Source organism: Patella vulgata, chromosome 7 (genome assembly GCF_932274485.2).
Source record: "Patella vulgata chromosome 7, xgPatVulg1.2, whole genome shotgun sequence".
Taxonomy (NCBI): Eukaryota; Metazoa; Mollusca; class Gastropoda; family Patellidae; genus Patella; species Patella vulgata.
In genome coordinates, this window is record NC_065885.2 from 40560879 (window position 1) to 40577062 (window position 16184).

At 34.6% G+C, this 16184-nt stretch overlaps 1 protein-coding gene across 3 annotated transcripts in view; it reads left to right on the plus strand.

Moving 5' to 3' along the window:
• Positions 1-16184, plus strand: part of LOC126828399 (dnaJ homolog subfamily C member 2) — a 218479-nt gene that overhangs the window by 44995 nt on the left and 157300 nt on the right. For 2 of the 3 annotated variants that reach the window (XM_056102172.1, XM_056102171.1), the window contains exons 3-4: positions 3591-3666; positions 14214-14312. In XM_056102172.1, the coding sequence (XP_055958147.1) occupies positions 3591-3666; positions 14214-14312 (175 nt within the window). Of the gene's footprint in view, positions 1-3590; positions 3667-13944; positions 14313-16184 lie in introns of those variants that run through there. The other variant, XM_050558189.2, reaches the window with a different exon arrangement.

Here is a 16184-nt window from a genome sequence, read left to right on the forward strand (position 1 = left end):
GATACGAGAATTAACATTGGAGTCAATGGGGCAATCTTTAGTGATCTGTGTCCTGTCTGTGTGTGATAAGGCTGTCACTGATATGCCTTAGTTTTGAAAATATGAAGATTAAATTCTCAGAAAATATGAATAAAATAGTTTGGCTACAGAAAAACTAAAAAAAGTTAATGAAAAAAAAAAAAATAAAAGTTTTGAAGAAAAATTGTAATTTTACTGCAAATTTCTCAATTTTCAATTTTTATTGAATTTTTAACAGTAAGTAAAATATTCTAATGCCCAATGTTGGCTTATTCAGTCTCAGAAAGCACAGATAAAGTGAACAGTATTGAAATTTCACCAAATTTTGTCTAAAAATCAGGAATATTCACAAAAAATCTTGAGATTCCCCCCATTTGGATGTAGAAATTAATATTTTCATGACTACTAAAATGAGTCAAAATGTCTAAAAATGCCCATATTTTCTTTGCTAATATAACTTAGATGGGATCTACATGTTTGTCAGGTTTAGAAATAGCTCCAGCTTTCCTACAGAAAATTTAAAATTGGTAACACTGAGTTAATAATGTACAGCAGATGGGTTTGTACAAAATGTTCAAAACAGGGGTTGGCTCAATTTTGCCACTATTTTACCCAGAATAAGCATTTTTTTCTCCTTTGAAACATTAAATTCTTGCATTTCCTTCATGTAGGAAGCAATATCCCAGCCTTTCTAGACATTTTTTACTCCATCATTCTGTTTAGAGAGGCAATAAATGCCCCACCCCACCCTTTTCTATTAATGTGTTTTGAGGGATTTAAATGCACCTGTATTGACATGAAAATGATCTTAATTGGAATTTGTGGTTGAATTACAGCTAAGAATGTTATTTTTCACCCAAAAATATTTTTTTTGTGCATTTCAAGGATTTCTAACCCTTATTTGTTCAGAGTCAAACGTAGAACCCTGAGGCATTTCAGGCCAATGAGACCAGACCCAGATATAAAACTGGTGTAGATGTGTAAATGTCAGTTTAATGTTCAATATTTTCTTATCAAAATCCAGCATTTGTGGTGTTTGCTGCATTTATGTTGCCTATAAAACAATAAAATGTTAATTTTTCTCCTTTTCAGGCCTCTTTTTATGTTGTCAAGTCTGTCATGGCTACTTTTTTGACTTCATTTTTTCAGGAAATTAATGTAAAGTTCCAGACATCTTGCTTCAGCACAAGGATTGCAATACAAATTTGTAACATGCCTCTGAGGTTTGAGATGTTGGAAACATTGAAATATTCCCAAATTTGTGAAAATTGTGTATTCTGTGACCCTTCTGTTAGAGAGGGGTGATCATAGACCAAATATGGCATTTTTTTCATTCATCAAGGCCTATTTTTAACCATAATTCATATTTATTGCACCTATTTTAGTTTATATGTGCATATGTTAGCCAGGGATGGTAAAACATAGCTGTTAGACAGATTCCTTTGGTAATGTAAGTTCTGCAACCATAGATTAGATTAATTCAATCAGTGGCATGTTCAGGGGGTAGGCATACATGTTTCAGTATAGATCTCTAATATTACAATCATTGCAACTGGTTTGCATTTTTTCTGTTTGCATATTGTCCACAGATTCTAAAAATATATTTCTTGTCCGTCCGGATATTTAAAAAAGTGGAAAATTATTGGTATTTTGAGAGATGCTACATGTAAATTTTGTACATTTTTCATCACATGGCAGTAAAAAATTATATTTTTGAAAAAAATTCCAAATTATGAGTGTTTTCTATGTAGTTTCTTTGTAACTTGTCTAATTTTTTCACAGAACTCAGATACTGCCTTTAATAAGAAAGATTTTTAAATTTTAGCACAAAAGGCCTATGGACCTGAGATGCACCAGTGTACATAAAGCAGCATGTGTACTTAAAGGGCCATCATTTTTACAGTTATTCTTTGATTTTGATTTTCTTTCACCGGCATGTTGCCAGAACACATGGGAAGGAAATAAAAAAGGCCTTTTGGTGATACCTGAAGTTTCACCCCTATATAGGACACAGATCACCAAATATTCCTACGCCGTCACCCACGAAACAAGGGCCAAAGCTATTTTTAGTCTTCCTCTCCCTTTTCCTTTTTCCCCCTTTTGCATGGCGATTTTTGTTGACTTTTTGGTGTAGAATCGAGGAAAAGGGTTTGAAAATACATTTTCTGCCAGGTTTTGGTGAATATTCATAATTTTGATGCGGAAGGATACAAGAGTTGAGAGGTTGGTTACGTTGAAATGTAGGGCCTGAAATTGCATGTTTACTTGTCTCTACTTCCAGCTTGTGTATCTCAAGTTTTTCATGAAGAACCTCATACGTGCTTTTGGGCAAGTGGTGGCCACATGTTGCTCCATCTGTGGTAGAAAGCGTTCTACCCAACGAAAATTTGGGAAAAAGTTAGAGCCGGTCTAAGATACGAGAATTAACATTGGAGTCAATGGGGCAATCTTTAGTAATCTGTGTCCAAATAGCGAAAAAATATGGTATATCAAGGTTGTGTGGACCCTAATAGAGGTCACAATTTTTATCCAATTTTCTTGAAACTTGAAATGTAAGTTTATAACCCAAAGATCTCGGTTCCTTTCGATATTTGCACATATCGAATTGTAATTTCCTCAATTATGGCCCTTGATTGTAGGAAAAATCACTTTCTTTTTACCTTGTTCTCTATCCATCTCTTAAAAATGTGGGCGTATCCTGTCTGGCAGCCGCTGGTTATCTGATTTTGTTGAAACTTGAAATGTAAGTTTATAACCCAAATATCACGGTTCCTTTCGATATTCGCGCATATCGGACTATAACTTCATGAATTAAGGCCCCTGATTGTACGAAAAATCGCGTTGTTAGCTTGTGGACCCTTATAATGGTCATAATTTTTATCTGATTTAAAAAAAACGTATTTTTATATCGCCATTAAACCCTAAGGACGGCTGAGTTCGAATTTCGTGAAAATCGGTCCAAAACTGACAGAGAAAATGGCCGCCGTTCTTTCTCAAATAGCGTAAAAATATGGTATATCAATGTTGTGGACCCTATAGAGGTCACAATTTTTATCCTATTTTGTTGAAACTTGAAATGTAAGTTAATAACCCAAAGATCTCGGTTCCTTTCAAAATTTGCGCATTTCGAATTGTAATTCCCTGAATTATGGCCCTTGATTGTAGGAAAAATCACTTTCTTTTTAGCTTGTTCTCTATCCATCCCTCGAAAATGAGGGCGTATCCTGCCTGGCAGCCGCTGGTTCAGATAAGTCTATTATTGGTAAACCTGTCCCTTATTTTCAATAAATAATGGACAGTTTTATAAATAATAGACGATTGTTTAAGAAAAGTGTACATTCTCCTATATACTGGTTAAAAACATCAAAGGGTGACGTCATATCTATGTTTTATCTTTTGATAACATAAATGTAAACTATTTGTGTGATTAGTATTTCTGTTTAAAAAACATCATTTTTAGGGCTTTCATAGAGTGATACACAAAGTTACATTTGCAGCAACCCCCTATCCAGATATGTTAATTGACCAATGTTTTCTAATTTGAATAACTTTATTCCTGATTTCTATTTAAGAATCAAGATCATTATATAGTACTTGGTTTGGAGAAACTCAGATACAAAGCAACAGAAGATCAGATTAAGAAAGCCTGTATGTATATTTGTATGATAAACTATCCATGTAAAATGTAATTAGAACAAAACTGTAACTATTCCTGAGTAATAATTTTACTTGAAGGTTATTATTAGCATTACCAAATGTGGTGACACCAAATTGAATGACAATGTTATTTTGGCAAAAAGTTGTCTGAAGACACTGCCTAAAGCTAAGGCTGGGAATCGATATGAAATTTCAATATCGATTATCGGCAAGAATTTGTCAGCGATTATCGATAATAATCGATTATCATTCTTCCGGAAAAACCGAACTTTTACCGACCTGTTATTTGTGTTGATCGAGTTACAGTAGTGTTATTATCCTAGTTTAATACTGTGCCGATGTACGTAAAAAAAATCAATTAATGTAAAATAATTAGTTGCTAAATGTAGGATTAACTTGAGTATTATTCTAAGTTTTGTTCTTGATTCATTTGAACCTTTTTTTTTATTCCAATATCTCCGATAAATACAAAGACAATACATGGTTTCTCTTTGCAAGTTACTGGCGATCACACAGTGTTACTAATAATAGAATAAAATTTAATAGAAGGCGTCTATTGATTGGACAATAAAAAAATAATTACTGGCTTTCAAAGTAGAATTTTTATGATTGGTTAATTTTGACGAAAACCAAAGTAGAATTCTTCCAAGAAATTCTTCAGTCATGTGACCGTAACTTGCCGTCAGAAGGTAAATATACCGATAATCGATATTTGGATTTCAATATCGATTATCGTATTGCTAAATAACTTCTACCGATTATATCGATATTTTTGAACAGCCTTACCTAAAGCTACCTCAAATGATAATGAAATAATCTAAATTTTGCATACTGTATTAACAATAGAATTAACTTTTTAATGATACCAAACATGTCAACTTTATTTTTATTGATGACACGGAATACCCTTGGGAAGTTGAGCCGTTTTGTATAGTGAAAATACCACGACATCAAAATGCGTACCGTCTTTCAGTTGAGAAGTCACCTAAAAATAGCTCAGGTTTTCTCATTTTACGTCAGAATGAGATCATATTGGGCAGCCAATCAGACGAGGATTCCCGCAAGACAACGCAACTCCTTTTCTGGAAATTGATTCTATAGCAGACGACACATTGAAGAGTCAAAGATTGCAAAGCGAAATTTTACACAGTTTTGGTGCTGCGGCTCGTAATTTTTTTGAAGAGGTATGTATTTTATAATATCTACTAAATTTATATACATTGAATTAATTAATAAAAAAACTATTAGTCAGTATAAAACGCGATCTAAATAGACCGATGAGCGTCAAAACGCAATATATACCCATCATTAAATACATCATTAAAACAACAATTAAATTATCTATAAGTAGAAATTGGTAAAGTTTTATAAAATTGTTGATGGTTGTAGAACGAACGAGTTGAAGATGTGTTTACAGCAAAAGAAATAACATCGATTCAATAACGTCAAATGCGTTGTTGTTACTTATGTTGTTATTGAACTTATTGTTTGTTTACATATTATTTGCTTTCATTTTCTGCAAATATTTGTAACTGTAACCGATATTGTAACTTTTAAGTAAAACATTGATGATCATGGAAGAAGGAACTTAAAAAAATTATATACTGAGCGCCATGGAAAACGCATCACTTTTTTTTCCCAAATATTTTATTACTAGGTGGTTTTGTATGTATAATATTATGCAATACTATGAACTATTGTTTCACACAATGCTCCCAAATGCAAAAAATATCGGCCCGTGTGGACAAAAAAAAATTTGCACGAGATGCACATGAAAAACCCAATATTCACGTGCAGCATTGTGTGTGAAACCTTTAAAAGCATGTTTTCAACTAAATGTGCAGTACATGAACTGTGAAACGTCAATCTGTCGTAATTTGTTGTTGGACGTGTGAAGGAATCGAGCTAGAGATGCCGAGACTTACTGAAAATCAACGGAATGAAGCCATGGGAATGTCCAGGGCTGGCATGTCTACACGTGCTATTGCCAGACACTTCAATTGTCATCAGTCCACTATTGTAAGGTTGGTGGAACGTATTCGAGTTACTGGATCAACACGTGACCGTCAACGTCCTGGTCCACAACGTGTACAACCCAGGCTCAAGACCGCTACATCCGAATCCCTCATCTGCGTGACAGATTCCGCCCAGCGACTCGAACAGGTGTAACAGTCGTCGGAAGACAAGGACCAGTAAGTGGCAACACCGTAAGACGTCGTCTAAGCGAAGTAGGACTCCGTGCACGACGACCTTATGTTGGAGCTATCCTCAGGGATCATCACCTTCAGCGGCGTTTGATATGGGCTCAAGGACACCAGACATGGAGAAGAGTAGACTGGCAAAGTGTGCCCTTCAGTGATGAGAGTCGCTTTCATCTTTATCACGCTGATGTCCGTCAATGTGTGTGGAGACTTCTTGGGGAACGTCTTGCAGACTGCTGCGTCTTCGAAACGAATCGATAGGGTGGGGGAAGTGTAATGGTGTGGGAAGGCTTCACTTTTCATCACCGGACCGCCCTACACATTTGCAGGGGTCGTGTTAATGCTGTAGCCTACCGTGATGATGTCTTGCAACCAATTGTTGTTCCGATGTTTCGAGCGCACCCACAACTTCAGCACTTCCAACAAGATAATGCACGTCCGCATACCGCCCGTTTTGGTATGGACTACCTGGCTGCTAACAACATCAATGTCTTGGACTGGCCAGCCATGTCACTGGACCTGGCACCGATAGAACATGTCAGGGATGATATTGGACGCCGTCTGTATTGGAGACCACAGATGCACACCATTGCTGCTTTAGAAGCTGCTCTTGTCCAAGAATGGAACAATTTGCCCCAGGCCTTCTTTCAAACATTGGTAAATTCCATGCGATGTCGCTGCACAGCGTGCGTAAGAGCCCGTGGAGGACACACGCGTTACTGACATCTGTGTCGTACTTTTGGTTTTGACCCCTCTGACTTTGTACCGTTGATTACAGATTAAACATCCATAAGTGTACAGATGTGTTGTTATTGATGTGTTCCCATTTGAATATTGTTCACAATAAGAAGGAAAATAAATAAGATATGTTTACAGGATCATTTTGTTATACGAAAAACTAAGTGATGCGTTTTCCATGGCTCTCAGTATATTATCAAAAACTTGCAAATGTAGTTTATTATGTACGCGACCTTAGGCCACTTGGGCTTAGGCCTATCTTATAAAACTAATTTTAAAAATTTTTCTCATGAACTAGGCCTAGCCTTCATTTAACAGAAAATTATCTTACTAGTTAGATAATAAATTCTACTAAAATATATAATTATTTAACTAAGTTAATCAATACTTTTCCTTTTCTTTACACAGATGGTGAAATTAAAAAGGAAAAAACCCAAAGATTACATAGGAAGTTTTGCTGATGCTGTTTGCATTACTTTATTAAATTTAGAAAGTTGTGAGTTTCCTGCAGTTCTGGATCTAACTAATGGTATGGTTTTAGACCTGTATAGAGAGGTTTGTGAGAAGGAAAGGATAAAAAAAGTCATATAACTTACAACTTTGGACTGGTTGGATAAAAAACGTTAGCCAAAGTGAAATTCAGAAGTTTTTTGAAGCGAGATAATTTGAGACGTAGATGAAAAGATGCAGAAAGGATCAACTTAGATAACTCTAAATTTTGTTTCTCTTCATTAAATTTGGTAACTGAAGATATTGGTACTGGTGCAGAGGAAAATACTTTTTCTATAGTCAATAACTTAGATAGTGAAATTACAAAAAAGAAGAAATACATATCAAGACTTAATAACAAATCTGCAAAATTGAAGAAATCTTTTATCCACCTGAAAATCAAGTATAGACCAAGAAATGTAAATGACAGGGAAGAAAGAAAAAATGACAAACTCAAGAAACTCAAAAAACAAGTATTGAATTTACAAAAAGAAAAAAGATCTTTACAAGTAAATAACAGAAAATTACATTAACAAACCAAATGCGTATTTTGGAAGAGAAAATACAAAAGAGTTCAATCAAACGAATGTCAAGAGAAGAGGTTAAACAAGCTCGAACAAGAAATCACATCAATCAACACCCGTTATGCTTTGGAGGAGAGTGAAGTACATGTACCTCCATGTACATTGACTGAACAGGGGATATTTTCAGATGATTCCTGACGATGCATTCTTGAGCTCTTGTCATATGAAGTGGCTACAGATAAAATTTGCGGAGTTATTGAAAGTGTCTTGAAACATATTGTCCACAGACCAATAGAAAAAAGTAATTTACCTCAAAGACAAACTGTTCTTAATGTTTCTGATGAAGGCCAGTACTTGGTGAAAAAGATGTATGCTGATTTAATAAATTCATCTGAACATTTTGGTATTCACAAAGATGGAACATCGAGAAAAGAAAAAAAGATTTTGGGAAACTCACTTACACTGTCAAATTCAGATGTGCTGCCCCTGGGCTTTCGACATGTTGCCACTGAAACTGCTCGAATTATAACAAGCACCACTCAAACAGAATTATTGGAAGTTGCATCATGTGGACAGACTGTTGTGACGGATATTGTAAGAAAGCTCTCTTATGTTATGTCTGACAGGGCTGCCAATGAAAAGTTGTCTAATTACCAAATTACAGAGTGGAAAGGTGACTTGTTAAAGGCTCAATACCACTCTTGTTGTAACTGAATAATATGTCCCAATCTTTATTCTGGTCAACAAATTGTACTATTTTAAAATATACAAATTAATTGATGATACAGATTTCATCTTAACACACCTAATTTAAAAAAATTGGAAAAATTCAACTAAATGATTTGAAAAGCCTGATGTACACAGGGCTGTCGGTAATTTTTCACAGATGATTAGCAGCACTGCTAATCAAAAAGTCCAATTTTGCCAAATTTGATTAGCAAATTTAAAAATTGATTAGCAGTTTTTCAGTTTCAACATAAAACACCTAAATAACAAGATTATTTTAATTTTAATTGATAACAAATGATTAGATTTCATTCTTAAGATTTTTTTAAGAATTTTAGCACTTCTACAGGTAGCTGTGAACATTTCCGAATGAGTGTAGACTTTTGGTTAGGCCTTATGTCTGGGCAGTGACTTCTTATTTCTTCGTTAGAAAACAATTTCGTCGGCTTTTTATCGTGTGTTATTTTTGTTCAATCGTAAGCACGCGGTATTTTACGAATAATCTCGATTAACTAGACGCACGCGATATAAACAATAATAGTTTACGGGAATTCTTACTTTGATTTCTCATTTTACAATACGTTTACACATATTTATTTTTTATATTTTATTTACAATACGTGGGGGATACATTGAATTTAATTTTTTTCAAATTGAATACTGATATAATTACTCGAAATTGACATGTCTCGCAACGTGAGTGGTACTACTTGATTCCCTATTTCCGGTTTAATAGTCCCGATTCATAAAGTTATGTCCCTGTATTATATAGCATTGTTATATACAATCTGTTTTACAGACCTAATGCGACATCCGTCTGTTATCTCTGTCCAAGATGACTGACCTTTAAAAGGTCAGACCGCTGTAGTTCTAAGGGTGACGTCACATCACAATGTTTACCAACAAAGCAAGATGGCATCGATAACGCCAAAAAAGATTACTTCTGTGGCTTGTTTTTGTTGTTTTAAAACAAACACGAGCAGGTCAATCAGATTAGATGGTAAAAAATGTACTTCTGAAAGAATTCAGAGTAAACAAACAGAAAAAAACCGTCAAATCGATGGTCACACGTGCGTTGTTTACATCGAACGTAGTAATATGAACTGGTACGGGCAAAATTATATCGTTTTACCCATTTTACGCCTCCGCGTACTATTTTCTGTACCTATTTACGCTAAATATGGAATATTTTTTATCAAGATATACTTCAAACACCTTTATTTATTTTTCTAATACTAAAAAAAAATGTTTCAGAATTTAATTTGTCGAAAGAAAAAAGTTAATATTTTGTAGTCATTAAGTCGTATCGATGTCATCCTTATCAGTGATTGTAGAGGCCAAGCGAATATTCACTGCGGATCAGTGTGTGTTATATAGTATAATGAATTGAGGCTGGGTAGTTCGAGAAGAAAATGTCACACGGAGAATTCTGTTTTGTTTATAAAATTTATTTGATATTTTATATACGTTGAAAGCGTTGAGAAATGTGGATAAATCTTTGTGTCAATATCCAAAATGACAGGCATGTTAATGATTCGCAGTTACTGCGAATCAAAAACGTTAGATTTTAATTTTTGATTAGCAACGGACAAAATATGTATCGCAAATTGCGCTGCGATACTGGTTGTCGGCAGCCCTGGATGTAAAGCTTTTCAAATGTGACTTGGATTTAAAAATATTTTTGAACCCTCTGGACAAGTTAAATAGGATTTAATGGATAATTTACACAACAGGTAGGACACTGACACATCTAGTACTTAGAATAAGGCTATTTTTTATTTTCTGGAGCTGTCAAGCCAGCAAGAGTGTTATTGTCCCTTTAAAAGAGTATGATGGTGAGGAAGACAGGAGTACAATCTACTCATTTTATTGTATGGTTCATTTTCTTCTGGGCTACCATTCCTATACAGTGAAACATCTAAACCGTATTCAGAAAGAATTAGAAGATAAGGGAATTAAACTGGAAGAGACCAGACAGTTTTATACAGACGAGAAATCGCAGGAGTGCGGACTGTTCGATTTATTTCTGATTTATTGGGGCCTGTTCCTGATGAGAAGAATGGTTTAAGAGAACGATGGTTAGCATACTGTAGAATCCAAAACATCAAGTCTTTAATTGGAAGTTATAGTTATAAAGACAACAGATTTAATTGTCTCTTTGAAACATCTGCTCAAGTGCTATTCCACAGGAAAGACATACTTAACTTCTTCAGTGATCTTCAAACTACAAACTTGAAGGTAAAGTCTGCAAATCTCGATCTGATGGATGGTAAAATAGTCGCTATAATAACTTTGTTGGCTTCAGTTTATTTCAAGATCTGTGGTCCATACTGGGATGCTATGACTAGTGGACACTGCAACTACCTCTCATTACATGAGTGTTCAACCAATGTACCAGAAAATAATGTTATTGGTGAAAGATCCACTGAGCATCTTGAATGTAAATGATGATCCTTTGTTTGAAGATTTTCCTGACAAAAGAAAGACAACAACGTAGTGTTATTGCCAAACTCAGATGTGTTCTCCCCCTTGCCATAGAAACTGGTCGTTACTGTAAGCCCCCCATTCCTTTAAAAGATCGTATCTGCCCTCTTTGTAATATAGAAATTGAAAACTAAATTCATTTTTTAATTAATTGTGAATTTTTAGATGATATTCGATACAAACTTCTTAATGCCCTCAATTTTGATGATTTTATAAATTCTGATTCTATGAACAAGTTTTTAACCATCATGATGTCTTCAGAAAATATTCCTTTAATTGCTAATTGTATTTTAAATATGCTCAAAACTAGACGATTTTACTTGTAAATATATCAATGACTTTTAATTTAATGTATTTAGTCCGTTCAAAGATACTGTTGACTTTTGTCTTAATGTACATATTTTTTTTTTTTTTAGATCGTGTCTCATAAGTCGATAACGGCTGGGTATTATTCATCACTTTTATTGTAATTGTATGTTTGTATGTATATTTTGGATGTAATACGTGACACGTAAATAAAATAAATAATTATTATATTATTATTATTATTATATATCTATTAGTTGGTCCGAGTGGTCATGCATTCGTACAAAAGAATGGAATCATTCAGAAAGTGTAGGCTACTCAAAATAACGGAGTGAAGGTAAGAATTACATGTAACACACTCATGGACATTGTATAAAAATATGACATGCGCATGTAATGTAAACGTATGTGTGTGTGAAATGGCTTTATTCAATATCCGCTTCCACCGAAATGAATTGGGCCACATTTAAAGTAGATGTATATTGTCACAGTTTGGATTTTATAGCAGCCAATAATTGATGGATTACATCTAAGTTATAGATGAAGATGTAATGATACGTTTTAAAAAATTGTAAGTTGTTTATTGTTGCATACATTTTGGCCGACATTATATGAATGTACAGTGCGTTAGAAAAAAATCCTAACCGATACAGAATGCCGGTAAATGTTTTCCCGAGATTACCTAACTCATTTTGTTGTTATTCAAACCAGCCTGTACATTATACATGTACACGTTTTCGCGGCAGCATTACTGTATTACAACTCCTTCAATTAATTATAGACAATATTATTTCGACCCTAGCTTCTCGCGAATTTCTTGCGGGAAGCATGGCAAAACACGATGTTACGTATCTCGGGAAATTCAACGGCTCGGCTAATAAATAAACACCCTAGATAATTGAACGGGAAGTCCATTTTTAAACGCATCCCAGGAACTTCAACGGCTCGTCCAATAAATGAACGCCATAGATAAGTGCATGGGTAGTCCATTTTTAAACGCATCTCGGAGAATCTAAAGCCGTTGACATTAAACCATAGTACTAATTAAACCATTTTTGTTATTCTTTAACGATTTTTATTAATTATCGAACGGGGTTTTGAAATTAAACGGTATGAATAGTAACCAACGCTAAAAAACCCATATTAACATATTTGTAGTGTTAGTTATCCTTTTAATATCAATTTTATTGAAAAATAAAACATTTGTACAGTGCCTTATTTATTAAATTTTTGTTATTAATGTTAATTAAGCGATCACCGAAGTCAATATTTCTGACTCTAGCCACGCCCCTTTTTACACGTCCATATATGGAATCTCTAATTAAAAAAAATTAATTTTTCAGAAAATTTTACCTAGGTAGCATATTTTCATCACCAATGGTCAAAATCTAGACACACAATATTAGATTTAAACTATGGACCAAATTTTAACAAAAACACACGGGAAAAATTACATGTTTTCCCTTCTTTAATTACAGTATCATTTTTGTACAAAAATATCAAAATCTGACATCTTAATTTTATCATAACTTTTTAAATAATTTTTCAATTTTCATAATTCAAAAAGAATTGAGATCCATGTAGTAGCCCCTAAATAAATACATACATTAAAATGCTGTTAATCAAAGTTGAAATTTTGATGTGGTAATGCTGTTATTATTAAACTTTACATATGGGACCTTACCGGATTGTATTATTCTCATATTCAGACTTAAGACTCGCTACCACTCAGTGATGTGATATATTTAAAGTAGCAACAGTATTGTTGTCCCCCGCCTTTCGAAGAAAGCAGGGGACTATTAAAATGGGTTCGTCCGTCTGTCTGTCTGTCTGTCTGTCTGTCCGTCTGTCTGTCCTTCTGTCTGTCCGTCTGTCTGTCCGTCACACTTTTTGGGACACAATAACTCTCTTCCTAATTGAGCTAGAATGTTCAAACTTGGTGTATGTGTTTATTAGGTCAATGCCTTGATGGAGTTCGAAGATGAGCATTTTCCGCTTAGGGTAAGCAGAGATAAGCAATTTGATTGGTTGATGCTTTGGGACACGATAACTCTCTTCCTAATTGGGCTAGAATGTTCAAACTTGGTGTATGTGTTGATTAGGTCAATGCCTTGATGGAGTTCGAAGATGAGCATTTTCCGCTTAGGGTAAGCAGAGATAAGCAATTTGATTGGTTGATGCTTTGTGACACGATAACTTTTAATTGAGCTAGAATGTTCAAACTTGGTGTATGTGTTTATTAGGTCAATGCCTTGATGGAGTTCGAAGATGAGCATTTTCCGCTTAGGGTAAGCAGAGATAAGCAATTTGATTGGTTGATACTTTGGGGCACGATAACTCTCTTCCTAATTGAGCTAGAATGTTCAAACTTGGTGTATGTGTTGATTAGGTCAATGCCTTGATGGAGTTCGAAGATGAGCATTTTCCGCTTAGGGTAAGCAGAGATAAGCAATTTGATTGGTTGATGCTTTGGGACACGATAACTTTAGTTCTAATTAAGTGAGATTGATGAAACTTGGTGTATAGTTTCATTACAGTAATACCTTGACCAAGTTTGATAATGAGCATTTTCTGCTCAGGGTAAGCAGAGCGATACGCAATTTGATTGGTCGAGACTTTGGAAAACAATAACTCTCCTACTTTGATTGTTAGACTATAAGTAAAGATATACTGTTTGATTGTTCAATACTTTGTAAAAGATAATTTGTGATAAATTTATATGTGTCCTCTAATTATTTTCCTATTTCGGCGGGGGACATCAGCCTCACTGTTGGCTTGTTAATTATGAAAACAAACCGCATTCATACTTTGCATGAAGTTATTTTACAAGCCTCTGCATTTCTCAAATATATCATATAAAACTCTTAAATTAGTTGGCAACTAAACTAAAGTTTGTTTTCAGTAAGCGACACTATTGAGAGTTGGCACTATTTGATAGCTGTATTGCAAGTACAAAGGCTGAAACTTTTAAACTAATTTCATATTTAGCATTTAGTACCAAAAAACTGATTAATTACAACAAATTATTCCGACTTTTATTGAGACTTTTATTTTGATGTCTTACTTATAGACAAACGTCAAGTATTACATCATCATCCTGATAAACGTAAAGCTAGAGGTTTAAATGTGAAGGAAGGAGATGATGATTATTTTACATGTATAACAAGAGGTAAGTATATATAGACTATATAACATGATTTATTTATTGTTACTATCAATTTTCTTCCTATAGTAATAGAAATACTGTGAATAAAAGATGAATCATTATTTGTTTTATAGATTTTCTGAAAATTAGAATTTATTGGCATTTTACAAATGTTGATGTTCAAATTCGGGGCCCCCTTCAAAAGTTGAAGTTATTCTACCCATGTATGAACATATTTTTATACACCCACATTTTCATGTGGACATATATTGCCGTCGCCCCTGTCCGTCCATCAACAATTGTTTGTGGACACTCTAAAGGTAATAATTCTTATCCGATTTTGACGAAACTTGAAATATAGGTTTATCTCCAAAAGATCTCGGTTGCTTTCGATATTGACATGTGTCGGACCGAAACTTCATGGATTATGGCCCCTGATTGTACGAAAAATCACATTTTTACCTTGTGGACCCTATAGAGGTCACAATTTTTATAGGCCCACATTTTCATGTGGACGTACATTGTCGTCGCCCCTGTCCATCTGTCCACAATTGTTTGTGAACAGTCTACAGGTCACAATTTTTATCCGATTTCAATGAAATTTGAAATATAGGTTTATCACCCTAAGATCTCGGTTCCTTTCGATATTGGCATGTATCGGACTGTAACTTCATGGATTATGGCCCCTGATTGTACGAAAAATCACGTTTTAAGGTTGTGAACACTGTAGAGGTCACAAATTTTATCCAATTTGGTTTAAACTTGAAATGTATGATTAAAACCCAAAGATCTTGGTTCCTTTCGATATTCGCGTATATCGGAAAGTAACTTTCTGAATTATGGCCCCTGATTTTACGAAAAATCGCATTTTTAGCTTGTGGAGCCTATAGAGGTCATAATTTTTATCCGATTTAAAAAAACGTATTATTATATCACTGTTACACCCTAAGGATGACCAAGTTCGAATTTCGTGAAAATCAGCCCAAAACTGACAGACAAAATGGCCGCCCTTCGTACTCAAGTAGCATAAAAATATGGTATATCAAGGTTGTGGACACTACAGAGGTCACAATTTTTATACGCCCACATTTTCATGTGGACGTATATTGTTGTCGTCCCTGTCCGTCCGTCCACAATTTGTTTGTGGACACACTGCAGGTCGCAATTCTTATCCGATTTTGGCAAAACTTGAAATATGGGTTTATCTCCAAAAGATCTTGGCTTCTTTCGATAATGGCATGTATCGGATCGAAACTTCATGGATTATGGCCCCTGTTTGTACGAAAAATCACGTTTTTAGCTTGTGGACCCTATAGAGGTCACAGTTTTTATCCAATTTTGTTGAAATGTAAGTTTATAACCAAAGATCTCGATTCTTTTCGATATTCGCGCATATCGGACCATAACTTCCTGAATTATGGCCCCTGATTGTACGAAAAATCGCGTTTTTAGCTTGTGGACCCTATAGTGGTCATAATTTTTATCCGATTTAAAAAAACGTATTGTTATATCACTGTTACACCCTAAGGATGGCTGAGTTCGAATTTCGTGAAAATCAACCCAAAACTGGACAAAATGGCCGCCCTTCGTTCTCAAATAGTGTAAAAATATGGTATATCAAGGTTGTGGACCCTATAGAGGTCACAATTTTTATCCGATTTTGTTGAAACTCGAAATGTAAGTTTATAACCCAAAGATCTTGGTTCCTTTCGATATTCGCCCATATCGGACCGTAACTTCTGAATTATGGCCCCTGATTGTACGAAAAATCGCCTTTTTAGCTTGTGGACCCTATAGAGGTCATAATTTTATCCAATTTAAAAAACTGTATTATTATATCACTGTTACACCCTAAGGACGACTAAATTCGAATTTCGTGATAATCAACCCAAAATT